Genomic DNA, 27,943 nt, shown 5'->3' on the forward strand with positions numbered 1-27,943 from the left:
AGCCACTGCTGCAGCTAAAGAGATCAGCAGGACTGACAAGCTACTGGTATTGTTTAAATTGAAACATCCATATGCCTCTCAGTTTAGGTTCCCTTTAAGGTTAGGTGCAAAGGGGGGGGGGGAGGGATGTTAAGGATGGGCGCCCACCGGGGCAGAGTTCCGCGTGAGAGTAGGGAGAGGTTAGGTCATAGTAAAATATTGGTTAAAGGATACCCGAGTTGACATGTTGAAATAGACGTGTATGTACAGTGCCTAGCACATACAGTGCTGTGAAAAACTATTTGCCCCCTTCCTGATTTCTTATTCTTTTGCATGTTTGTCACACTTAAGTGTTTCTGCTCATCAAAAACCATTAACTATTAGTCAAAGATAACAAAATGCAGTTTTAAATGATGTTTTTTTTATTATTTAGCGAGAAAAAAAACTCCAAATCTACATGGCCCTGTGTAAAAAAGTAATCGCCCCCCTTGTTAAAAAATAACTTAACTGTGGTTTATCACACCTGAGGTCAATTTCTGTAGTCACCCCCAGGCCTGATTACTGCCACACCTGTTTCAATCAAGAAATTACTTAAGTAGGAGCTATCTGACACAGAGAAGTACACCAAAAGCACCTCAAAAGCTAGATATCATGCCAAGATCCAAAGAAATTCAGGAACAAACAAGAACAAAAGTAATTGAGATCTATCAGGCCGGTAAAGGTTATAAAGCCATTTCTAAAGCTTTGGGACTCCAGCGAACCACAGTGAGAGCCATTATCCACAAATGGCAAAAACATGGAACAGTGATGAACCTTCCCAGGAGTGGCCGGCCAACCAAAATTACCCCAAGAGCGCAGAGACAACTCATCCGAGAGGCCACAAAAGACCCCAGGACAACATCTAAAGAACTGCAGGCCTCACTTGCCTCAATTAAGGTCAGTATTCACGACTCCACCATAAGAAAGAGACTGGGTAAAAACGGCCTGCATGGCAGACATCCAAGACGCAAACCACTTTTAAGCAAAAAGAACATTAAGGCTCGTCTTAATTTTGCTAAAAAAACATCTCAATGATTGCCAAGACTTTTGGGAAAATACCTTGTGGACCGACGAGACAAAAGTTGAACTTTTTGGAAAGTGCGTGTCCCGTTACATCTGGCGTAGAAGTAACACAGCATTTCAGCAAAAGAACATCATACCAACAGTAAAATATGGTGGTGGTAGTGTGATGGTCTGCAGTTGTTTTGCTGCTTCAGGACCTGGAAGCCTTGCTGTGATAGATGGAACCATGAATTCTACTGTCTACCAAAAAATCCTTGTAACGATTGTGGAATTCTCTCCGTGGTCAGCGCACAGGACGCACGCTGACACTGCGGAAATCCTCCACAAGTGTATAATTTGAGAGAACCCAGCAAAAGGTGCAACGCACCTGTAGTGGGAAATTCCTGTCGGCAGATGGAGCTGTGGAGTGCAGAGGAACAGATCCTCTGCCCTGCCACAGACGCCAGACAGGAATTGTACGAAGGGAAGAAACGCAGGGCAAGATAGCCCTAAAGAGAGAGAGTAAAGCGACAGAGTGTATGTGTGTCCACCAATCTAGTCACCACCCTGCGACGATGAACACACAACCATGAAGATCAGATGAGAAGGCAATCGTAAGAGATGGCGATTGCTAACAGCGACACAAGACCGAATAAGCACAGATGAGGAATGTATGTATGTCCACCAATCTAGCCGCCAACCTGCGACGGTGGACACACAACAGAGGAAACCAAGTGAGAACGCAATCGCAAGACAAGCGATTGCGAATGAGAATGAGCACAGGGACAGAATGTATGTATGTGCACCAATCTAGCTGCCAACCCGCGACGGTGAACACACAACAGCAGAAACAAAGTAGGAACGCAATCGTGAGAGAGGCGATTGCCAGAGGTGACACAAGGCTTAAGCAAGACAGGGCACGAGAGTAGCAAAGGCACAGCAAATCATACAATGAGAAGATAAGGAAAATAACAAACGCTAACTAAACGCGAACACCGCACTCATTCGCAACAGCGAACGCGTTTACAGCGCGATCTCCGCACGTTAAGCGCAACAGAGACAAGCACGCCTAACTAACCCCCGCCACACAAACACGAAACAGAGAACGCGAGCGCTTGCTTAACGGTTACCTCACCGAGCCTACAGCAAGCGTTCGTATCAGACAAGACAGACAGACGGACGGGAAACAGGATAGGAGAGATCCACTGTTCTTTCCGCCAGAGCGAGTGCGAACCAAGTAAAGCAACAGAGCTTAGCAGGATCCACTGCTCTTTCCGCCAGAGCGAGTGCCATCCAAGTTCAGGGACAGGATAACAGATCAGAAGGATCCACAGCCGCTACCGCTAGGGGCTAGTGCGATCCAAGCAAGACAGGCAGATGAGATAGCCGGTAGCAACCGCTGCCCCAGCTATACTCCAAGAAAGCAGATCAGAAGGAGCCACAGCCGCTACCGCTAGAGGCTGATGCGATCCAAGAAGACAGATGAAACAGAAGGGGCTACCAGTAGCATCCGCTGCACTGGTTAGCACCCACAGACAGGACGATTTCCTATCCACCACCGTTGGCGACAGGATAATCACAACAGAGAGGTAACATAGACAAAACAGATAAGCAGGCTAACTACACTAGAGGAGCTGCCTATTGCAGTCCCCAGAATTACTCTAAGATACCTATAACAATCCAACAGGGAAGACTGACACTCCAGGAGTGTATTAAACAAACCGTTATGACCAGCAAAGCCTTCTGGTCAGCAGAAGGTCTGTATACTGCCAGCCCTCAAAGGAGACAGCTGGGCAATTTGCATGTATGCAAATCCCTCAGCAAAGCAACTCTGAAAGTTGCAAGATGAAGCCAGGTCTCTTTTCCAGAGACCTGCATCTCTCAGACATAAGGAATGGTCAAACAGCTGTCTGCCTGTGCAGCCAGCTGAGCGGACCATTACAATCCTGAAGGAGAATGTCCGGCCATCTGTTCGTCAACTCAAGCTGAAGAGATCTTGGGTGCTGCAGCAGGACAATGACCCAAAACACACCAGCAAATCCACCTCTGAATGGCTGAAGAAAAACAAAATGAAGACTTTGGAGTGGCCTAGTCAAAGTCCTGACCTGAATCCTATTGAGATGTTGTAGCATGACCTTAAAAAGGAGGTTCATGCTAGAAAACCCTCAAATAAAGCTGAATTACAACAATTCTGCAAAGATGAGTGGGCCAAAATTCCTCCAGAGCGCTGTAAAAGACTCGTTGCAAGTTATCGCAAACGCTTGATTGCAGTTATTGCTGCTAAGGGTGGCCCAACCAGTTATTAGGTTCAGGGGGCAATTTCTTTTTCACACAGGGCCATGTAGGTTTTGAGGTTTTTTTCTCACTAAATAATAAAAACCATCATTTAAAACTGCATTTTGTGTTCAATTATGTTATCTTTGACTAATAGTTAACGGTTTTTGATGAGCAGAAACATTTAAAGAGGATCTGTAACATGAAAAGATCCCCTGGGGGGTACTCACCTCGGGTGGGGGAAGCCTCCGGATCCTAATGAGGCTTCCCACGCCGTCCTCCATCCGTCAGGGGTCTCGCTGCAGCCCTCCGTGGAGTCCGGGCAGCGGTGACGTCAATATTTACCTTCCTGGCTCCTGCGCAGGCGCTCTGACGGCTGTCGGCTCCGAACTACACGGAAATACCCGATCGCCGTCGGGTCTGCTCTACTGCGCAGGCGCAAGTTTCCTGCGCAGTAGAGCGGACCCGAATGAGATCGGGTATTTCCGTGTAGTTCGGAACGGAAAGCCGCCACAGCGCCCCCGCTGGAGCCAGCAAAGGTAAATATTGAACTGACAGTCGGCACAGTCGCCGGCTGTTCGGAGGGCTGCGGCGAGACCCCCGTGGGACAGAGGACGGCGTGGGTAGCCTTATTAGGATCCGGAGGCTTCCCCCACCCGAGGTGAGTACCCCCCAGGGGATCTTTTTAATGTTACAGAGTCTCTTTAAGTGTGACAAACATGCAAAAGAATAAGAAATCAGGAAGGGGGCAAATAGTTTTTCACATCACTGTAAATAACTATCGCTGATAAGAAATTACAACTATAAAACACTTTCCTAGCAGAAAATGGCTTCTGAGAGCAGGAAAGAGATAAAAAGGGTCAATAGTTCATAGATTTTAGCTTTGGCATACTTCAATGAATGTGTCATTGATCAAAAACAATAAAACAGTAAAAACATAAAGTAGATTTAAATATAAAATAAAACTGTGGAATATCTTAAAAAGTCATTTTTAGGAGAAGGAAGGTAAATACAATTGTTTATTTCATTCGTTTATTTTCACCTCGGGTGTCCTTTAATACTACCAATATTTTACTATATGAATAAAGTAGTAGAATATCTGTAAATTTACCAATAATGTACTACCGCTATTGCTGCAGAAGCAGGTCTTCTGCCTTCTTCAGCCAAGCAGTGCCTGCTTTAGGCACCGCCATAGACCATAATGTTATTACGGCTATAGTGGCACTGCAGGGGTCTAGTCCTAGGAAAAGAGGTGAGTGGGCTCACCCCGAAAACCTCTGCGCTGCGCATAGTGCGGCACATCAATAATGGGCGTGGTCAAGCATAATGTGGGTGTGGTCATGGGTGGGGCCAAATATACATGACCTTAGCAGTCATGTAAAAGGTCTGCCAGGGAAGTTTGAGCTCTGCCGTAGTGTATCCCCCAAAAATAGATGTAATTTGTCAGCATTTCACCAAAAAGACACCAGCACAACTGTCATCTTCGTGCTTACCATTTATCTGCATCAGTGTTTTACTTCACCTAACATCTGAAAATATGCCTGAAGAAGGGGACTAGATCCCAGAAAGCTTGCATCATTTAACTCTATTAGTTAGCCATTAAAAGGTATTATTTTTTACAAAACGTTGTTTTTTTCTACCTATACCAAAAAGACACGTAATCTGGTAGAAGTTCCTCCAAAATACAGATAATATGGCAGTGGTTCCCCCAAAATAGACAATGAAGCAGAAGCAGTTCCCCCAACATACACATAATCTGGAAGCAGTTCCCGAAAATATGCGAAACCTGGCAGCAGATCACCCAAAATACACGTAACACCCCAAATACATGTAATCTGGCAGCAGTGGTCCCCCAAACATACACAATCTGGCAGCAGTTCCCCAAAATGCGTAATCTGGCAGCAGACATTCCCCTAACATACACATAATCTGGCAGCGGTTCCCCAAAATACACTTAATCTTTTAACAGCGGTTCCCCAAAAATGCAGATAATCTGACAGCAGTTCCCCCAAAATAGGTACCCCCAGCATAGGTAGCCAGGTATATAGGTGTCCCCAGTATAAGTAGCCATGAGTATAGTTGACCCCAGAATAGGTAGCCAGGTGTATAATTTCCCCAGAATAGGTAGCCAGGTGTATAATTTCCCCAGAATAGGTAGCCAGGTGTATTTATGTCCCATAGGTACCCAGGTGTATAGATGTCCACAGAATATGTGACCAGTTGTATATGTTCCATAAGTAGCTGGGTTTATGGCTGTCCCCAGTATATGTAGCCAGGAGGTATATGTGCCCAGTATATGTAGCCAGGGGTATATGTGCCCAGTATATGTAGTCAGAGGTATATGTCCCCAGTATATGTAGTCAGGGGTATATGTCCCAGTATATGTAGGCAGAGGTATATGTCCCCAGTATATGTAGCCAGGGGTATATGTCCCAGTATATGTAGTCAGGGGTATATGTCCCAGTATATGTAGGCAGGGGTATATGTCCCCAGTATATATAGGCAGAGGTATATGTCCCCAGTATATATAGGCAGAGGTATATGTCCCCAGTATATGTAGCCAGGGGTATATGTGCCCAGTATATGTAGCCAGGGGTATATGTCCCAATATATGTAGTCAGAAGAATATGTCCCAGTATATGTAGTCAGGGGTATATGTCCCAGTATATGTAGGCAGGGGTATATGTCCCAGTATATGTAGGCAGAGGTATATGTCCCCAGTATATGTAGCCAGGGGTATATGTCCCAGTGTAAGTAGCCAGTGGTATATGTCCCAGTATATAGTCAGGGGTATATGTCCCCAGTATATGTAGCCAGGGGTATATGTGCCCAGTATATGTAGCCAGGGGTATATGTGCCCAGTATATGTAGCCAGGGTTATATGTGCCCAGTATATGTAGTCAGGGGTATATGTCCCCAGTATATGTAGCCAGGGGTATATGTGCCCACTATATGTAGCCAGGGGTATATGTCCCAGTATATGTAGTCAGGGGTATATGTCCCAGTATATGTAGTCAGGGGTATATGTCCCCAGTATATGTAGGCAGGGGTATATGTCCTCAGAATAGGTAGCCAGGTGTCCCCCCAGCAGGAGGGGATCAGCGCAGAGAAGGGGAATTGTGGGGAAGGGTGGACGTCTCCCCTCCTACCCTCACCTTGGGGCTCCCCCTCCCTCGCTCTCCCCTCCAGAACTAAGTGTTGTGCGGTGGCTGGCAGTAGGCGGAACTTACCTCCGTCTCGTTGCAGGCACGGGATGGTCTCTGGATTTGCTGCTTGTCTGGTCTGGTCCAGAGCAGCGGCACCAGAACTTCCGGCGCTTGGAACGAGACGGAGGTAAATTTCGCCTATTGCCAGCCACGGCACAACACTTAGTTCTGGAGGGGAGAGTGAGGGAGGGGGAGCCCCAAGGTGAGGGAAGAAGGGGGGAAACGTCCCCCCTTCCCCACTGCTGTCCCTACAGCTCCCCTTCTCTGCACTGCTCCCCTCCACTATAGATGCTAAGCAGGTGGACGTTGTCCACCTGCCTTCACGCCCCACTCGACCCCTGCTGCAAGGCAAACACTGTAATTCAGGAGTCGGCGATAGCTGGAGCCCGCCACCAGAGGACAGGCTAGATAATCAGTAGAACATATTTACTGTATTCTCCTACTTTGCTGTATGCAGGGAGCCATGACTTGACTTCTTCCCGCACCCAGATCGACATTGCTGGGAACATGTGTACTGTATTCCTGAACCCTTTAACCTCTTGATGACCGTAGGCTTACACCCCCTAGTGATCAGGCTATATTTTACAATTCAGGTCACTGCAGTTTAAGGGCTTGCTGCAGGGCCATACAACTCAGCACACAAATGATCCCCCTCCCCTTTTCTGCTCACCAACAGAGCTTTCTGTTGGTGGGCTCTGATTGCTCCCACAATGTTTATTTATTTGTGCCTTCTTTTTATTATATTTCCCTATTTATTTACCCCCTCCCTCTGCCAGCCAATCCCAGCAATTGTAATTTTGTAATTGCTACTTATACTTTTGCACCTGCGCAGTACCACAGATCTGCTTAGCCTTCAGTGGACAAAGCCAAGACCGATCGGTTCCATGCTACTGTGCAGAGGTGGCTCATGCATGAGCAGTAGCACAGACCCGATTAAGCTCTGCTTTTTTTTGCCAAAGCCTGAGCAGGTCCATGCTAGTGCGCATTTGCGAACCATTGATAGGGGGGGGGGGGGGGGCGAAGCACTGAAACAGGAAGGAGGAGGATGGCTGAACTCTCTGGAGGATCCAGAGGCTTCCCCCTCCCGAGATGAGTAACCCTTAGCAATTCTTTCTTTCCTTACAGGTACACTTTAAAGAGAAACCGTGACCAAGGATTGAACTTCATCCCAATCAGTAGCCGATACCCCCTTTCCATTGACAAACCTATTGCTTTTCTCAAATGGATCATCAGGGGGCTCTGTTTGGCTGATATTGTGTTGAAACCCCACCCACAGTGGGATGTCAGGACCATGGTGCTGACAACACACTGTGGGAGTCTTGTTGCATTGTGGGAAATGACTTCCAACTGCCAAAAAAGCAAGCAGCAGCTACTTCCACTGACATCACCTGCCAGCAGTAAAAATGTCACCATGTGATATATGTCAGAATGTAAATCAGTGAGAGGAAAGATTTTAGAATGGGCAAACAAACAACCAAACACTAAATTGGTCAAATACTGCTACTTCCGCTGCCGAAGGGAGGCATCGGCAGTCTTCGGGAATCCGAGTGCTCCCGAAGACAGGCCGCTCCAAACTGAGCACGTGCGAGCGCCCTCTATCACGTCATCGCACATGCGCAGTATGGAACCGCCCGTCTTCAGGAGGACTCGGCTCCCAAAGTCCCCGGGATTTAAACGGGGGAGCTGCCGCTGCGACGAGGGCATCGGGAGAGGAGAGGGGAGGCTCATTAGGACACAGAGCCTCCCCTCTCCTTAGGTAAGTAGCTGGCTTTTTTTTCAGTAATCGGGAAACATTGGCTTTAATACTAATAAAGAAAATGAGGAGAACTCAACCAGCAGTAAAAGAAACTAAGAAAAGTTGTAATTACTCCACATAATTCTGGCTTGCACGGACCAATCAAATGAACCGTCCTTTCAATCTTGATTGGTCCAGTTTTAATTGGCATACAATTTGCCTACAAATTTAAATGCAAGCCAGAATCAGTTGGTGAATGACTAGTCTTAGCTCTGTAGCCCATATCATACTACTCCTCCTAATAAACCATTCCAGTATGTCTATTATGCCTTGGGGCTTTCAATTGGCAATACATTCTTCAATGACCAAAACAATTGAAACAACGTTTGTTTATTCAGCATAAAAAGTAACAAAAGCGACAATAATGCTTATGAAAGATGGATCTGTACACATGAAAAGAGCAGCAAAGTGCAGATTAGCTCATAAATTGCGATCAACACAACATTTACCATATAAAACTGAACATTTGATGGTCCCGCATGCCCCTCTATTGACAAAAAAATAAGCATAAAAAAATCATAGCAAGAACGGCAATACCTCTCCTCCCACTAAAGTAACCACCCACCTCCCCCAGTAAACAAGCGAGCTGTCAGTGGAGCCCCGCCCTCCTACGCCGTTACCATGGTGCCAGCTACCAGAACGTGTAGCCAATAAGATAAATTTGGTTGTTTTCAAAGTTCTACAATAAAGCCGATGGATACATTGTAGCAGGTGTGGCAGTTAGAGAAAAGGCAATCAGTGCGAATAGAGATCACAGGGACCGGGGAGTCAGGGTGCCCGCACCAGCCTCCATCATAAGGACGATAGTAAATGGAGATCAGGGGGTCCAGTTCAGCCATCAAGGTGAGTAGAGATCAGAGACGGGTGTCCAGACCAGCCTCCATCATCAGGACTGCAGCAGTAGAGATCTCAGAGACAAGCGGGTCCAGGGTAGACCAGCCTTCATCAGGACTGCAGTAAAGTGAGTTCACAAATGGCCAGGAGGGGTGGGGCAACCTTCTTCATAAGGGGTCGGCGGGGGTCTACAGGAGAGTCACTGCTGCACATCACAATAATCCAGCGATCTTCTCGGCCACATCGGTAAAGTCACTGATTGCTTTAGACAGTTGTTGGCTACTATCCCAGTCCTCCCCAAGCTTGCTCACGCCTTCCTGGATTTGTGCCCCTTTGGCTTGCCAGCTTTCTTTACCTTCTTGCCCCCTCCAGTGGCTGCTGCATTCTTCTTCTTCTTGGCGCTTTTGGCCACCGCCTTGGGGCTGCTCTTCTTAGCCTCCTTCTTAGGCTCGGGCTTAGCTTTCGTCTTTGAGGGGCTCTTCTTGGGGGGCGCTTTCTTAGCAGCAGGCTTGGGGGAGGGGGCCTTCTCAGGGGTCCCCCCCTCCAGCTTCTTCTTGTTGAGCCTGAAGGAGCCGTTGGCCCCCACCCCCTTCACCTGCAGCAGGGTGTCATTCTGCACCAGAGCCTTCACCGAGTACTTCAGGTAGGTGCGGCCGTTCTGCTGGTCGAACCAGGACACCTTCTTGGCCTCGCTGTAGATCTTGGCCAGAGAGGAGCCGTTCCTCTCGCCCAGTTTGCGGATGGTGTCCACCACCAGCTGGCTGTACTTGCCCGGCTGGTTCTTCTTCTTCTTACTCTTCTTCTTGGAGCCAGAGGAGGGGGCTGCTGCTGCTGTCTTCTTCCTGCTGGAGGACCTCTTCTTATCACTGGGGGCTTCCTCATCCTCCTCTTCCTCAGTGCTGGGGACATTCTCCTCTAGCTCTAGTGACATGATGCTGCTGGATGATGATGGTGCTGATGCTGGATGACGATGATGGTCTGATCCGCCTGTGGGTGGTGTGCTGCTCTTGTAGTAGCTGAGCGGACCAAGTTGAGAACATCAGCAGCCTCACCGGCTCTCTGCATCAACTTGTGTTTCTTGCTCCACTTCTGCTCCTTCTGCCTCCCCATCCAGGAAGCCCCTCATCTCTCCCGACGCCGACCCACCCCCTCCAGACGCTTCCCCGTGTAGCCGATGGCAGATCTGCCCTGAAGATGCCCCCAGTGCCCTCCCCGGAGGCATTTTAAAACAAGCACCCTTTGCTTGCTTGGCAGCCGCGGATGGGGGGCTGATCTTCTCACGCTTGTAGCGTCCTCCCCTGTCCACCCCAGGCTTATTAAAGTACAGAGGTGAGAAGACAAGAGTTCCAAGAGAATGATGGCGGGGTCAGCGGGTTGTGCCCGGCCAGGGGGTCTTTAGATTAAAAGGATTAATTTGTTGTAACTAACACAAGGAACTCCCTCTAGTGGCGATACAGTGCAAAGTCACGCCATCATACACAGGTCTAAATTTATCGAGAGGCACGCCTCATCCCTGTATTTATAAGTTGATAGCTTGTTTATATTCAGCAATGTCGTGGAAGGATCTGAAGGAACCTTGAACACTTGATTTGGCATATTATCGCTGTTTCGCTCATCAAAAATTGATTGGGAAAAATCTATTGAGGTAGCCATATGTATGGGCAGATTCGACCAAGAGACAAAACAAACAGTTTCGCAACGATCAACGAACACGACGAAACCTCCTGGCGCTTTCCCCCTTAATGAAAAATGCCCCCCCCCCCCCCCATTGCCCCGTGCATGTAATACATTACCTTTCCGCCATCTCTGCTAGTCTCCGCATTCCACTTGCCATAAGCGCGCACCACGCAGTTGCCTAGTAACAATGTCGCGTGTATGACGTCTGACGTCATACACGTGTCCCTTACTAGGAAACCACGTGGGTTTCATCGCGTTTTTTGATCGTTGTGAAATTGCACGCTGTTACCGCCATATGAAAAGGGTCCCAGGCAGGGCTGGTAGTCTGGAGGAGGGCTTGGGATCCAGAGGCTTCCCTCTTTTTAGGTAAGTAACTAATTTTTTTTGTTTTCTGCCACCTCGTTTTCTTTTTACCCACTTCACCACGGTTTTTACCAGAGGACCAGAGCAATTTTCACCTGTCAGCGCACCTCCCTTTATTCACCACTAACTTTATCACTACTTATCACACTGAAATACCTTGTTTTTTCCACCGCAAATCAGGCTTTTTGAGGGGGATTTTTGTTTTCAGTAATTACTTAACTTTCTATTAATTTTAAAGGGAAAAAATACACTATTTCTCTAAATCCATCCCCTAAAGTTTTAAAATACTACTGTCAATAAAACTCCCTTATTTTATTTGCCCATTCGACCAGTTCTTACAATGGTTAAATTATGTTCTTAGTACAATGTATGGCAACAATTTATTGTTTTGAAATAAAGGTGTATTTTTTACTGTTTTGTGGTGGTGGTGGTGGTGGGGGGGGGGGGGTTGTACTCGATCAATAATCAGAAGCCCTTATTTACCAAAATTCTTGTTGTAGCCATGATCTTTCCATTACAGGCACTTTGTTTGGCTTAGGGAACACTTGTTCCTATTCACCAATCAAAGATGTGTCACTCTTAGCAGGTACGTGCGGTGGGAGCGTGCACACGGCAGCAGCAAACAGCGTTTTAAAACATCCATTTGCCAATAACAGAGGTAAACTGGACTTCAAAAAAATTTAAAATGTAACGAATAAAGAAAAAGCGTACTAATTTATATTGTTTTCTCTTGCTCCTAATATGTATAAACAAAACAAAAAACAAAACAGCATGCTCTGCTCAAGTAATCGCCACGTACAGTATATTTCCTACAGTTTGTTTCCTTCTATTTCTCCAGCAATGTCAGTGATATGTGTGTCCAAGAGGAAGGTCCTCCCATCAGTTGTGTTGTCTGAAGTATCGGCAGAAAAGTGACTACTTTGATGTGATCTTCTTCAGCACTGGAAATACAGGAAAGAACGAAGCCCTTTTCTTCAAGGAGGCTGATACGGGGCTCCAGTGAGTGACACAGTATATCCAATTTTTTATTCCGTTATAACTCTAACAGCTATTGGCATGGTATTGTAAGTGATTGACACTCCTCTACTTAAAGTGAAGCAGAGGCGAAGCACCCTCATGTATATTGCCATATAAATCAGTGGGAACATTAGAGAAAACACCTACCCTGCTCTCTGTTTCATTCTTCACTGCTTAGCCTGCTTCTTATCAACCCTAATGAAATCCCCCACTGAGCATTCAGTCTAGCTTTGCTCAGGAATCATTAAAGCTGAGTCTGTCTTCTCTGATGTAATTTCAAGCCCAAGCCTACCCCCTTCTGGCTCTGCTATAATAACTCAGCTATAATGATTCCTGAGCAAAGCCAGACTGAATGCTCAGTCAGGGATTTTATCAGGGCTGATAAGAAGCAGGCTGAGCAGTGAAGAATGAAACAGAGCACAGGGTAGGTGTTTTCTCTAATGTTCCCACTGATATATATGGTAAAATACATGAGGGTGCTTCATCTCTGGTTCACTTTAAAGGACAACTGTAGTGAGAGGTATATGGAGGCTCACATATTTATTTCCTCTTAACAAGACTCTGAAGTCTCCTTTTTTTTACCTGATTTTCTTATTTAGTTCTGTTCAGCATTAAATTGTAAGCGGATTCGCTGCATTCCCGTAGCATAACGAGTGATTTACAGCAAATAAATAGACCTGCAAATTTCCACGACTTTGCAGGTTGCAGATTTTGCTGCCTTAGGGAGGCAGAGCTTTGCGCAGTAGCTCTGTCTCCTGTCTAGTCAATCCCTGCCTCTCCCCGCCCCTGTCAGTGAAAGAAGACTGAGAGGTGGCGGGGAGAGGCGGCTATTTCTTTGCTATAAATCACTAGTTCTGCCACAGCAACGCGGCAATTCCGCTTAGAATTTAATGCTGCACAGGACTAAAGATGAAAATCAGGTAAAAAAAAAAAAAGAGACTTCAGAATCTCTTTAAAGAGACTCCGTAACAAAAATTGCATCCTGTTTTTTATCATCCTATAAGTTCCAAAAGCTATTCTAATGTGATCTAGCTAACTGCAGCACTTTCTACTATGACAGTCTCTGTAATAAATCAATGTATCTTTCCCCTGTCAGACTTGTCGGCCAGTGTCTGGAAGGCTGCCAAGTTCTTCAGTGTTGTGGTTCTGCTATGAACTCCCCCTTCCAGGCCCCTCTCTGCACACTGCCTGTGTATTATTTAGGATTAGAGCAGCTTCTCTCTTCTCTCTTATCTTTTACAAGCTGGATAAATCATCCTCTGAGCTGGCTGGGCTTTCACATACTGAGGAATTACAAACAAGGGCAAAGCTGTTTGCAGGAAGAAAAGAGCAGCCTGAAACTTCAGTGCATGGGGGAAAGAAACACACAAATGATCTCTTGAGATTCAAAAGGAATGCTGTATACAGCCTGCTTGTGTATGGATGTATTTTCTATGTGTGGACATACTGTACATCAACCTACTTCCTGTTTTGGTGGCCATTTTGTTTGTTTACAAACAAACTTTTTAAAACTGTTTTTAACCACTTTTAATGCGGCGGGGAGCGGCGAAATTGTGACAGAGGGTAATAGGAGATGTCCCCTAACGCACTGGTATGTTTACTTTTGTGCGATTTTAACAATACAGATTCTCTTTAAGCAATACCAGTTGCCTGGACTCCCTGCTGATATATTTGGACGCAGTACTGTCTGAATTACACCAGAAACAAGCATGCAGCTAATCTGGTCAGATCTGACAAAAATGTCAGAAACACCTGATCTGCTGCATGCTTGTTCAGGGTCTATGGCTTAAAGTATTAGAGGAAGAGGATCAGCAGGACAGCCAGGCAACTGTTATTGCTTAAAATGAAATAAATATGGCAGCCTTCATATACCTCTCATAACAGTTGTCCTTTAATTCTAGCTATTCCTGTTCCAGTGGCATTTTCCATTCACAGGTCCCCTCTACTTTACCTTCACCGTGGCTTCCTTGATGCTTTTTTTCACTGGACACTTACGCAGTTTTCCCTCACTGCACTTTGGGTGTTGTTTTTCCAATAATATTAGTCACCTTGAAGGTTTGTTCTGAACATTGCTTAGGGAAACTGCACTGCACCTTATTTGTGGCACTGTATGGTTTCTTAGATGAAACAAGCACCACGTTTTTTGAATTGGATCAACTATCTGGTTGAGTGCAATTGCTTTATATCACTCATCTTCCTATTGCACTGCTGCAATTTAGTCTTTAAGGCCTCTTTCACAGTAGGACGTTGCGTTTTGATGCAACGTTAAAGTCGCAACGCAAATTACAACGCAATGCCCCAAAAAAGTCGCAATGCAACTTAATGCCCTGTTACGGTCGCATACAGTAGAGCATACAGGCAATGAAAAGTATGTTTCCAAGTCATTACTGAGCATGTGCAAACAGTCCAACGCATCTAATATTGTGTATAGCGCACTGTATGCAGTACTTTCACTTAACGTGCAGCACTAGACACCTGCGGAACGTGTGCACTGTGAATGGGGCATTGATTTTTCATTGCAGTGAGTTATTCTGCGTCAGTCAGCTCTCCAAGCACCCTATTAGCACCCCCCAGCGTGAACTGACTTTCGGCGTCAGTTCACCGGCACCAGCAGCCCGAAGCTGCGGCAGAGCAGGGCTATGGTAAAATGGCGCCTGAAGCCCTGCTCTGGAGACTTCGAGTCTGCAGTTCAGGGCTTCGGGCGCCATTTTCCCGTAGCCCTGTTCTCAGCACGGGAGTTTCAGTTGCTGGCTGCAGAGGATCGTGGGAGCTGCGCACCGGACGGAGGCCAGGACAGGAGGTCTGCTGCAGCCAGGTGAGTAAATGTTTTTTTTTATTTAGTAGCAGGTGTATTTGCTGGGCAAGTCTGCCACATGATTGAAGTGTTTTCTGGTCAGGTCTGCCACATGATTGAAGTGTTTTCTGGGCAAGTCTGCCACATGATTGAAGTGTTTTCTGGTCAGGTCTGCCACATGATTGAAGTGTTTTCTGGGCAAGTCTGCCACATGATTAAAGGGTTTTCTGGTCAGGTCTGCCACATGATTGAAGTGTTTTCTGGGCAAGTCTGCCACATGATTGAAGTGCTTTCTGGGCAAGTCTGCCACATGATTGAAGTGTTTTCTGGTCAGGTCTGCCACATGATTGAAGTGTTTTCTGGGCAAGTCTGCCACATGATTGAAGTGTTTTCTGGTCAGGTCTGCCACATGATTGAAGTGTTTTCTGGGCAAGTCTGCCACATGATTGAAGTGTTTTCTGGTCAGGTCTGCCACATGATTGAAGTGTTTTCTGGGCAAGTCTGCCACATGATTGAAGTGTTTTCTGGGCAAGTCTGCCACATGATTGAAGTGCTTTCTGGGCAAGTCTGCCACATGATTGAAGTGTTTTCTGGGCAAGTCTGCCACATGATTGAAGTGTTTTCTGGGCAAGTCTGCCACACGATTGAAGTGTTTTCTGGGCAAGTCTGCCACATGATTGAACTATTTTCTGATCAAATCTGCCACATGATTGAACATATTTTCTGGGGAAATCTGCTCACATTACGTGTATTTTCTTGAGAAAGCCTGCACACCTATGCGAATTTTCTGTGGAAAGGGTCACAGAAACTTGGGCCCACTGTCTTTGCGTTGCACTTTTAAAGGGAACCCAAGGTGAGAATAATATTGAGGCTGCCATATTTATCTCCTTTTAAAGGGAAGGTTCAGGGACAATAAAAAAAATTAAAAATCCATATCCAGTTACCTGGGGCTTCCTCCAGCCCTTGGCAGGCAGGAGGTGCCCTCAGTGCCGCTCCGCGGGCTCCCGGTGGTCTCTGGTGGCCGACCCGACCTGGCCAGGCCGGCGGCCAGGTCGGGCCTCTTCTGCGCTCCATTATGCGTTTCACGCCGCCGTGCTGACGTCCTCCGGGCTGTACTGCGCAGGCTCATGGGGAGAAAAAGTCCCTGCGTCTGGAGACAGGACACAGGAGGACACATGGAGACAGGACACAGGAGGACACATGGAGACAGGACACAGGAGAACACATGGAGCCAGGACACAGGAGGACACATGGAGACAGGACACATGGAGCCAGAACACAGGAGGACACATGGAGACAGGACACAGGAGGACACATGGAGACAGGACACAGGAGCACACATGGAGACAGGACACAGGAGGACACATATGGGAGACATGACACAGGAGGACACATGGGGAGAAGGGACACACAGGACACATGGGGGAGAGGACACGTGGGAGATGGCGCACACAGAAGGGAGACATGGGGCACACAGAAGGAAAGATAAGGTACACAGGAGGACACAACATGTACAAAGACGCTCCTGGAATATAGACGTACCAGATTTAATATATTTTTTCCCCCAAGTTTTTGCCCTCTAAACTTGGGTGCGTCTTATATGGCGAAAAATAGGGTACATCCAAATTCAACCAGAACTTGATGGAAGTATTTAGATTTATATAAAAAAAAAATTTCAGTGCACCACCTCCCTCTGAGACCACCAGCATGCTTAACTTGCTGAGCGGTCTGGACGAGCTCAGCTCGTCCAGTACCGCCGGAGTCTGCCGCTCAGGCCCTGCTGGGCCGATTTGGCTCAAATAAAAAGCAGCACACGCAGCCGGCACTTTGCCAGCCGCGTGTGCTGCCTGATCGCCGCTGCAGTGCGGCGATCCGTCGCATGCAGCGGCGAAAGAGGGTCCCCCCAGCCGCCTGAGCCCAGCGTAGCCGGAACAAAAAGTTCCGGCCAGCGCTAAGGGCTGGATCGGAGGCGGCTGACGTCAGGACGTCACTCCGCTCGTCGCCATGGCGACGAGGTAAGCGAAACACGGAAGGCCGCTCACTGCGGCCTTCCGTGTTACTTCTGGCTGCCGGAGGCGATCGGAAGAACGCCTCCGGAGCACCCTCTAGTGGGCTTTCATGCAGCCAACTTTCAGTTGGCTGCATGAAATAGTTTTTTTTTTATTAAAAAAAACCCTCCCGCAGCCTCCCTGGCGATCTTAATAGAACGCCAGGCAGGTTAAGGACCGATACCAGGCACACTGTAGATCTGTCCATAATCGTGTGGGTTGGGTTATAGAACATATGCGTCAGGCCCACGGGGGTGATGTAACTCAACTTCGATTTTTTGGCATAGAACAGGTTAAGCATGATAGAAGAGGGGATGATTGGCATCGTAAACTTACCTGCCTTGCCTACAAAGCTGTGCACAAGACCTGCCCAACCTACATTTCTGAGCTCGTCAACAGATATATACCTGCCCATCCCCTCCGTTCCTCCAATGATCTCCGCCTGACCACCCCACGTATTTCTCATTTCCATGCATGCTTACAAGACTTCTCAAGAGCTGCCCCCACCCTATGGAACTCCCTTCCATTCCCCCTCAGACTCGCTCCTTCCTTCAACACCTTCAAGCAAGCCCTTAAAACACATTTCTTTAAAGGAGAACTGTAGTGGGAGGTATATGGAGGCTGCCATATGTATTTCCTTTTAAGCAATACCAGTTGCCTGGCTGCCCTGCTGATCCTCTGCCTCTAATACTTTTAGCCCTAGATCCTGAACAAGCATGCAGCTGATCAGGTGTTTCTGACATTTTTGACAGATGTGGGAAGATTGTTTCTGATTCACACTACTGCAGGCAAATAGCTCAGCAGGGCTGCCAGGTAACTGCTATTACTTAAAAGGAAATCAATATGGCAGCCTCCATATACCTCTCACTACAGTTCTCCTTTAAAATGGCCTACCCCACATCTACCACACTCTAACGCTCTCAGTCAATCACCTTTTACAAGGCCCTACCTTATGTGTCCCCCCCCCCCCCCCCCCACCACCACCCTTTAGATTGTAAGCCGTGGCAGGGCCTCCCCTTCCCTTAGTGTGTCCTTAATTTTACTACCCCAGCAATGACACCCTTCTCATGGACTAACTCGTACTTGTTTTGCCAGGTCTTTGTAAAACGCATTTTATACCCTGATTGTATGTATAACCGTTTGCTACCTCTCTGTCACCCCTTGTTGCAATGTATGTATCCCTATTTATTGTCCAGCGCTGCGTAATATGTTGGCGCTTTATAAATACAATAAATAATAATAATAAACTCCTTCAGAGAGAAAGTTTTTGGAAATCCTTTTTTGATGTGGTGGGACCATTAGGATTGAATGAGAGAAATAACCTCTCTGTATTTATTTGAGGATAATGGTGTTTGGTTACATCGATTTTAATGATTCACTTTACCATTTATATATGGTTTTTAAACTATGTGATGTGATATTGCTTCTATCCCTCCTTACCTTGTCTTTTCTATCCCCTTTAGATATGAATGGCTGGCCCTGCCTCATCAGGCTGTCCCATGTGGGGTGGTGAGTGAATTATTTTGGACCAAGATAGTTATAAATATGGTATGTGAAAATTATTGGAAATATCTCCTCCTCATTGGACACCACATGTTGTCAAGGACTTTGGTTTTTATAACTGTTTTTCAGACATATTTACTGTATATGTCACATGGAGAAACAGCTTTTCCCCTTTTTTTCATTTTTCTTGCAGTCTCTTTTTTGGACACAAGATGGCATAACGATGCCGTCTATATGGCTGCGGTCGTGGGCCTATTAGTTTTTTTTACAGGCGAATATGTTGATCATTGATCGATGCGCCCAGTTTGCTGTTTTTTCGCGTTCCACGCAAATTTCGAATGCGTTCCAGGTTCCACTATTGTTTGCAGCCATCCAGAAATCACGTCATTGCCTCTTCCGGGAGGGCGTTCCATGGGGCAGGAAACTCAGTACACGCTATATGTGGCGTGCGCTCCATGTTTTTCGGGCTAGTACACAGCCACGCCCACGGGACCTCTCTGTTCCTTTGTGTGGAGAGCATCAATTTAAGGGGTGATGCTTCTTGGGGCGGGTTGTCGTGATGATGCGCCACAGTGTTTGACGGCACGAAACGGCTGTAGACCTCTTCCTGCCTGTACCTCTCTCCATTGTTTGCTACAATTGTGTTGAAATGAATTTTAACCAACTGGAACAAAAGTGAAGTTTTACTTGGATGTGCACGACCGCTGTATCTCTGTCTTGCACCACCTCCCTCTCGTTGCATCTCTGACCTCACCCTTCCTAGATTCACTGACTCCTACATTGCCCAATCCAACGTTAATATTATCTGGGGAATGCAACTGTGGTGACCAACAGACTACTCTATTGCTGAGACTTCTGCCTGGCTGCCAGAAAGGGATAAAAGTTTTATTTTACAGGAATGATCTCCATTTGGCAACAGAGACCCACTTTAGGCCCAGTTGACATCTGCATTTTTTTTTTTTTACGGAGCCGACAGTACGGATCCAGCCATCTGGATCCTGGAAACCGGTCCGTTTTTACAGCCAGTGTGCTCTCCATAGGTTCCCATTGTACTGCAAAACCTTCCATTCCGCTGAGCGATACAGTCTGGAAAATTGGGTCCTGCTGCATTTTTTAGTCTGGTCAGCGGAACGGACCACAGAACCGTACGACCAGTTCTGTTGGCAAAAGCTAATGTAAACCGAGCCTACTGGTGCAGGTTAATGGGAGGGAACACTACCAGCAATCTTGCTACCAGAGTTTAACTGAGTCATCATTTGAGATGGACCTTGTGCTTGTAGCCTTGGTGGGTGCTTTTGCTGGAGTACCTCTACTTTTTATTAAAGGGAACCTTAAGTGACAGGATAAGATAGACATGTGTATGTATAACGCTACATAATATGTTGGCGCTTTATAAATACATACAGTGCCTCGCACACAAATAAATATGCTGTGGTGTTTTTCTTCTTTCTCTGCCTGAAAGAGTTAAGTTTCAGGCAGAGAAAGAAGTTTGTTTGTTTTTCCAGTTGGGACCCAGTCTGACTACTGATGAGGAATTACAGCCACAAAATACTTTGCTTTAGGAAGTCCAGTTCTCTGGCAGGAGTGGATAGATAACAAAAATTGGTTAATCATTCATATATTTGACCACCGCAAGACACAGAGACAGACTGTTCTATTGAGCCGGTGTAAAACAATAAATCTGCTTTTTAAATATAACAAAACTGTTGGATATCTAATGCTGGGCATATATGGTTTGTCTTTTCTGCTCAATCGATTTTGCCGATCAATTCTGCGCTCAATTCTCTTATCTTCCGCTAGTTTTCGTTATCTTTTTCCATTCACATCTATCAGGAATCGAGCGGCAAAACTATAAACTATCAACCCCGTCACTGCCACATAATGCCAGTCCTGCACGCCCTTCACTGGCTACCTATAAAATGGAGGGACCTATTCAAGATCAGCCTAACATTTAAATCACTAAATAATCTGGGCCCTGGATACATGAAAGAAATGTTGCAGCTGCGTAGCAATCCCCGCATTCTCAGATCCACAGGTTCTAATAATCTAGTCATACCCAGAGTCCACTTGGAAACTTTTGGTCCCAGAGCCTTCTGTCATGCTGCCCCTACGTTTTGGAACTCCTTACCTCAGCAGATCAGGACAGCTCCATCCCTGGACGTGTTTAAGTCCAGATTGAAAACCTACCTGTTCAGTTTGGCAGAAATATAACTTTTGTTGTGTGAATACTTCATCCAACTACTGAATCTGAAAGAGCCTAAGCGCTTTGAGTCCTATGGGAGAAAAGCGCTATAGAAATGTTATTGTATTGTAAAATGATCGAACATGTCGGAAATTATCTAACCATCTAATCACCTCAAAAACGAACTGTGTATTCCCAGCATAAAACTCATTTTTAGGAGTAGGATGATAGATACAATTGTTTATCTCTTCACTTTGTTTTCACTAAACCACTTCAGCACCACAGGGTTTTTTGCTTAAAAACCAGAGCAATTTTCACATTTCAGCGCTCCTCCCGTTCATTCACCAATAACTTTATTGCTACTCATCAGATCTAAATGATCTATATCTTGTTTTTTTTGCCACAAATTATGCTTTGTGAGGGTGATATTTGTTTTTAGTAATTATGTTATTATCTGTGCATTTTAAAGGGAAAAATGAGAAAAAAAAAAAAAAGAAAAAATACACTATTTCTCCATTTCCATCCACTATAGTTTTCAAATAAACAATGTTACCATAGGTAAAACACACACATTGTATTTGCTAATTTGTCCTGGTTATCTCAACATTTAAATAATGTTTCTAGTACAATGTATGGCTATAATATATTCGTTTCTGGTTTGTGTTTTTTGTTTTCTCATTGTACTCTATCAGTAATTAAAAGCCCTTATCTTCATGATTAACAGTAATACACTCTCATGGCATACATATTTTAAAAGCTAAGTCCCTATGGTAACTATGTATTCTCTTTTCAATGCTGTCACTTTTGTTTTTGTTTTTTACAAGTATTTATTTAGGGGTACAGAGTACATGAAAAATAACAGTTTTATTGCTTTTCATTCAGTTTTCCGGTAAAAAAAATAAATCACATGACTTAGCCCTCAGTTGTCAAACAACACAAAATCTATTCTCTCACTTGTCACGGTTAAAATGATACCCTATATACATAATCAGATAGCTTATTGGGCATACAGCACACTGTTTACCACAAGTACGCCTATCTACTCCCCTGAGCTTCACATGAAGTTTTGTGGGGAGTAGATAAGCGTAGCAAGGGATTCAAAGTGGTTAAAGGACAAGTGAAGTGAGGGGAAATAGGGAGGCTGCCATTATTTCCTTTTAAGCAATACCAGTTGCCTGGCTATCCGGCTGATCCTCTGCCTCTACTACTTTAAGCCACAGACCCTGAACAAGCATGCAGCAGATCAGGTGTTTCTGACATTGTCAGATCTGACAAGACTAGCTGCATGCTCGTTTCTGGTTTTATAAAGACACTACTGCAGCCAAATAGATCAGCAGGGCTGTCAGGCAACTGGTATTGTTTAAAAGAAAATAAATATGGCAGCCTCTATATACCTCTCACTTCAGTTTTCCTTTAAGCTCCCTAGCGGTATGATTACTTACAGACTTTAGATTTCAAAATAAAATCATGCCGCTAGAGAGATCTGCAGCAACCCTGCATATAATTCACCTCCCCTGGATCCAGCACTCCCTCCATACACTAGGTGGCACTCTACCTCTATAGTAAGTTTGTCATCTGTCATCATGGCAATATCAACAGAGGGATTGAGAGCCTTCAAGGATCAGAAGAATGGCTGCCAGTGTCTGGATCACGGGGGAAGAGAGTTGAAACGCTGCCACTCTGCACGGTCTCTCCATCCCTACTGGCGTCTACCACGAGTCAGGCTCGGGGGTTACCGCTCTGAGCTGTGGATTTCCAGCCCAAGTTACTGCTAAGGAGGTTAAAGTGAACCCGAGGTGGAAATAAAGTGATGAACTAAACAATTATAGTTATTCTCCTACTCCTAAAAATGACTTTTTTTTATAGACATAACATGGTTTTATTTTATATTTACAAAATAGATTGAATGTGTTGTTACTTCTGCTCAGTGCCAATGTAACAAGTGTCCCAGAGTTAGAAAAAGGTCAATAGTTCATGTACTTTATCTCCCCTTGCTTTTAGAAATTTTATTCTGTCAGGAAACATTTTATGGCTGTAATTTGCATATCAGTGATGTTTACTATATTCCAGACAAGGTACCAACAAGGCAGAAGTTGTCACTTCCATGTCTGAAAATTAACTCTTTCAGACAGCAAAATAAAGCAAGTAAACCAGGCTGGTTATTAATGTTTTGCACTGTACATACGTTTAGCTCATGTCACCTTGGGTACACTAACTACTAGCCGACCGCGTCACACCAATGGGCATGGCGGCAGCCCTAGGATCGCCTAACACCAATTGGCATAAAATCCTGGGGCTCTGTTTTGCAGAAGATCGCGTGCAGGCTGCGCGCGCATCTCCTGCTTGGTGGGCAGAGTGGAGCTGAGCCTTCAGTCTACGTGTGGCGATCACCGCTTGGGAGACTGTTAGGCTGCGAAACCATTGTCTACCTTGACAGCGCTGCGATCTACAGCAGTGCTGTACTGGGGGCAGCCGTGTGACACGGCTGTACCCCTGTGGGACACAGCCGTGGGACACGGCTGTACCCCTGTGGGACACAGGAGCGATCCGCTGTGATAGGCTGGCCAGGGGAGGGAGGGAAAGGGAAAAAAATACATAAAAAAAAAAAATTAAAAAAAAAAAGATAAATATTAGTCAAAAAATAAACAAACATCTGGGAGACGATCAGACCCCACCACCAACAGGAAGCTCTGGGGGAAGGGGGAGGGGTGTGTGAAAAACTTGTGTGCGGTGTTGTGCAGCCCTGCAGCTTGGCCTTAAAGCTGCAGTGGCCTATTTTTTTACAAAAAAAAGCCTGGTCTTTAGAGAGTTTAACACTGTGGTCCTCAAGTGGTTAAGTATCACTTTGCTGATGATGAGAGTTAGGCCCAGTTCACATTAGCGTTCCAGGTCCGGCTTCCCCGGACCCGGAACGCTCCGTACACAGCGGATGGTGAATGAATACATTGTTAATCAATCTATCCATTCACACTCGTGCGCCGTCCGGATCAGATCCGGGAATGCAGCTTCGGGACGGTCCGGCTTTTTTTTTTTTCCAACATGCGCTATTTTTCAGTCCGTCCCGGTGCAGCTGCAGACCCGGGCCAGATCCTGACCCTTCGCATGCGGCCATGCTGTGCAATGAGAAACGGATGTTTCTCATCACACTGGCAATAGGACCGGATGTTTCCAGCACCGGTCCAATGCCACTTGGGGGGCCCGGACTACACGCCGGTATCCCCCATGCTTGCTGTGCCTTTCTGGCACTGCAATGTATCTAGTTCCAGCTACTTTATTGTAGCCGGAACTGATACATTCCGGATCCGCAACTTGTGCCACCTTGTGGCCACCGCAGAGACCCGTACGGTCTCTTTGCCGCCCCCGGACACTTGCGGACTTGAACTGCAAGTGTGAACGGGGCCTTAAACAGGAACTCCAGTAAAAATAATGTAATAAAAAAAGTGCTTCATTTTTACAATAATTATGTATAAATGATTTAGTCAGTGTTTGCCCATTGTAAAATCTTTTAAATCCCTGATTTATAATCTGACATTTATTACACGGTGACATTTTTACTGCTGGCAAGTGATGTAGCTGCTGTATGCTGTTTTGGCGGTTGGAAACAGCTGTACACACCTATTTCCCACAAGGCAACAAGGTTCACAGACAGGAAACTGCCATAAGTACCTCAGTACTCAGAGCTTCTTGTGGGAGGGGTTTCACCACAAGATCAGTCATACAGCGCCCACTGATGGTCGGTTTGTGAAAATGAATAGATTTCTCATGTAAAAGGGGGTATCAGCTACTGATTGGGATTAAGTTCAATTCTTGGTCGGAGTTTCTCTTTAAGGCACTGCTCTCTACTGTGAAAATAAATGACTATACTCTGGGATTGCTTGGTGGGAAGGCTTCCAAGTGTTATTTTATGTAATTAAGAGCAGTTACCGAAGTTTTAGGAGTAGAACACTTTAAATGAGTAGTTGCTTTCTGAACAAACCTTCAGACATTCTATTGTCTTAACAGGAAAGTGCATCATCCTTGTAGTGGTTAATCCTCCTGGCGGTACGCAGTTTGTGGCTGCGTCCGCAGGAGGGATTTTTTTTTTTTTTTTAATAAAATGTGTTTTTGTTAGCTAGCACTTTGCCAGCTAACTATGTGCTCCAAGTCCCCCGGCACCTCTCTGCCCCCCACCCCCCTTGATCGCCGCCGGCAAGATTTACCAGTCAACGATCCCGCAAGAGCCGCAGCTTCACCAATGAGCTTCACTCGTCGCAATGGCGACGATCAGACATAACGTCATGCGCATTCCCAATCCTCCCCATAGCGGAGCCTGAAGCTGAATGGGAGGCTGCGCCATCACGGGATCCCTGGGAGGTATGTATAACGGCGGCGATCGGTGGGGACCAGAGGGATTTGGGCCACATGGTTAGCTAGCAAAGTGCTAGCTTAACAAAATACAACCATTTTTATTTAAAAAAACCAAAACCTCCCGGGGCCATGTGATCTCCTGCAGCGTAGCTCGTGCTTACCGCCAGGGAGGTTAATAGAGTACCATCTTCTCTACTTACATGTCAGATTCATTCAAACACCACGAGTCAGACAAGAGACTAATTCAAGGAGTTCAACTTTTGCAGCTGGTAAGTTTTGAAGATCAAACATTTTTAAAAATTCAGCATCCAATCTAATGACAATCTATGGTGGTTCATATAGTTCTCTATAGAACCATCTTGTCCACTTCAGTAAATCAAGGTGTTACATATATTGTAGTGTACTTTCAAAGCTTTGCAGTCAAACCAGCAGATGGTGCTGCAAGCAAAAAGCATTTTCATTGCTAACACTAGATACAGTATTTAGAAAATGTTTTAGTAATAGACCAATTTTGTTTTCTTTTACTTTGCACTTTATTGGGGAGTGTAGAAAAAAACAATGAAAGCTAGATACTGATGTAGCTGAAATCAACCTACGTGTTAGTTTTCTGACCATAATGCTAATCCTCTGGCTTGAATACTGTTGTAAATCAGTGTTTCTCAACATTTTATAAGTGTGTACCCCTTTTAAAACCCTGTACTCATCGAGTACCCCCTATCATAGTAAACATGATCACAATTACCCCTTGACAAATATATATTTAATCGTAGTACATGGTAATTGGTTCTAAACAATGTGCAAGCATTTATTATTGCTTTTAATTTGCTAAAATACTAATTTGATGCTGTTTAAATAAGAATTATAATTTTCTAAATCTCTAAATTTGTTATTCTTGGTTAAGTATATCAAGCCCAAGTACCCCCTGGACCCATCAGAAGTACCCCCTGGGGGACGCATACCGCATGTTGAGAACCTAGGTTGTAAATGACTCGCCCTGAACCAGGGCCTATATACAATTTAGCTTTTTCACCTCAGTTTTCTCCTAAGAGATAATTTATCTTCTGTTTAAAAAAAGTTTTGAGCGCACTGCATTTGAAAAATATCCAAAAAGCAGGCCGGCTCTCGGGAGGACCAGCGCCCCCTGGTGTCGGGAGGGGGCAGGCGGGCTGGATGATGTCAGCCGAACCTAACCGAACCTGAACATCTAGGTATTCGATCATCACTAGTAGCTACGTACTCTTAGCCAACATCACTATCTACAAACCCTCTGGTGCTGCGTCAGGAGCCTCCTCTTCTCTGCAGCCGTGCTCCTCTGTTTACGAGTGCGGCAGGCTTTTGCACCTGTGCAGTAGTACAGAGCCACTTGTGCATGGGTTTTTTTTTTCCCCCCTCCATGCACGAGCAGCTCCGTGCTACTGCACAGGTGCAAACCCTACAAGTGCCTGCGCAGTGTGTTCACGCTAGTGCACACAGGGAAGCACAGCTGCAAGCAATATTAATATGTAATAATTTCAGCTGATCACAGTACAGAAAAGGAGGGGGTGCAAGTAGACGGGGAAAGCCTCTGAACTATCCACAGGCTTCCCTCTACTAAGGCAAGTATGCACTTCATGTACCCGTTAAGCAGCAAAACTAGCCTCTCAGATGCTGTAACCGTTCAACATGGTGCTAACTGTGCTTTTAAATGGCACCTATTAAAGCAGACCTGAACTCAGAATGTCCTCTCTGCTCTAAAAGATATGCAACAGCATAATCTTTAAAAACAAAAACATTTCTTTGTTACACCAGATACAAATCCTAAAATAATTCTGCAGTGTTTCTACTTCCTGATTTCATGGTAGCAGACACTTTGTTAACCTCCTGTGCTTTCAAATGGCCTTATCTGCCATAGGCAGTCGTGTGACACAGGGAGAGATCAAATTACAACTTGTGATTAGACACAAATGAGGGGGAATTAGACAGGCGAAACCCTCTAAATACATACAGGGTGCATTTCTCTATGTGTTTCTTCAGTACTGTGCAAGAGTTTAGGTCCACTTTAAGAGATGGTAATGAGATGCAAATTATTTCATCTTGCATGCAGCTTACAAAATGGTTCTGTCAAATGCAATGCCTGATCATTTTCCCTTGCCTGTATGACGTGCAATCTTCTCCATCCGATCGAGAGTTCCTGCTGCCCTTGGTGATTGCCAGCGGTGTCACAGGTGCTGCATTGCATGTCAGGATGAAGCATGTATGCGAGACCAAACACACAAACACACACACACCCACCTTGGTGGAGAAGGTGACGCAAGAGGTGCAGCAGCCAATAGGAAAGTAAAGATGCTCTTGCCCCTCCCCCCCACACACACCATTACAATTCTCCCTTAAGCCCAATCTACACGATACAATTCTTTGTGCGATTCAATTACGATTCTATTTACAATTCGATTAAATCCGACATGTCCAATCAGGATACAATTTAGTTCAAATTGCAAAACAATGGCAAATCAAATTGCATCGAATCCTGATCGGACATGTCGGATTTAATCGAATGGTAAATAGAATCTTAATCGACTCGTACCATGTAGATTGGGCTTTACGGGGAAGTTTTTATTTTTTTTGAGGAAGGGAGGCACTTCTAATCAAGTGATCAAGTCACTTTAAAGGGTGGGGCCGGGCAGAAAAAGGGTATGGCTGGTCTTCCACATCAGGAAATCCTTCCAATCTCTGGAGGAAACCATGAGTGATAGTAGGTGGTTCAGGTGTTTAGGCTGCACAGCGATACCAGCAGTTTAAGTGACAGGAAGCCACACAGCCAGAGACCTGGTATTTTCAATTCCTGTTAGTGCAGAAATTCTTCTTAAGGCAGAACTGTGTCCAACAAACAGTCAACCACATCAG

At 45.6% G+C, this 27,943-nt stretch overlaps 1 protein-coding gene and 1 long non-coding RNA gene across 2 annotated transcripts in view; one reads left to right on the forward strand and one right to left on the reverse strand.

Moving 5' to 3' along the window:
* The window catches only part of LOC137531584 (uncharacterized), a 56,528-nt gene extending 37,958 nt beyond the window's left edge, over positions 1 to 18,570 (forward strand). Inside the window, exons 2-3 of the long non-coding RNA XR_011023677.1 lie at positions 12,008 to 12,168; positions 18,492 to 18,570. This is a non-coding gene — a long non-coding RNA (uncharacterized lncRNA). The remainder of the gene's footprint in view (positions 1 to 12,007; positions 12,169 to 18,491) is intronic.
* On the reverse strand, positions 8,610 to 10,120 carry LOC137531583 (histone H1.10-like). Its single transcript, XM_068251528.1, has one exon. It carries the CDS (start codon positions 10,058 to 10,060, stop codon positions 9,437 to 9,439), a length of 624 nt encoding a protein of 207 aa, XP_068107629.1. The 5' UTR covers positions 10,061 to 10,120; the 3' UTR covers positions 8,610 to 9,436.
* Positions 18,571 to 27,943: the final 9,373 nt, after the last annotated feature.

Source organism: Hyperolius riggenbachi, chromosome 9 (assembly GCF_040937935.1).
Source record: "Hyperolius riggenbachi isolate aHypRig1 chromosome 9, aHypRig1.pri, whole genome shotgun sequence".
Taxonomy (NCBI): domain Eukaryota; kingdom Metazoa; phylum Chordata; class Amphibia; order Anura; family Hyperoliidae; genus Hyperolius; species Hyperolius riggenbachi.

What these genes read in the sequence shown, in the direction of transcription:
- LOC137531583 (XM_068251528.1), bottom strand. Translation starts at nt 10,060, where the DNA reads ATGTCACTAGAGCTAGAGGAGAATGTCCCCAGCACTGAGGAAGAGGAG.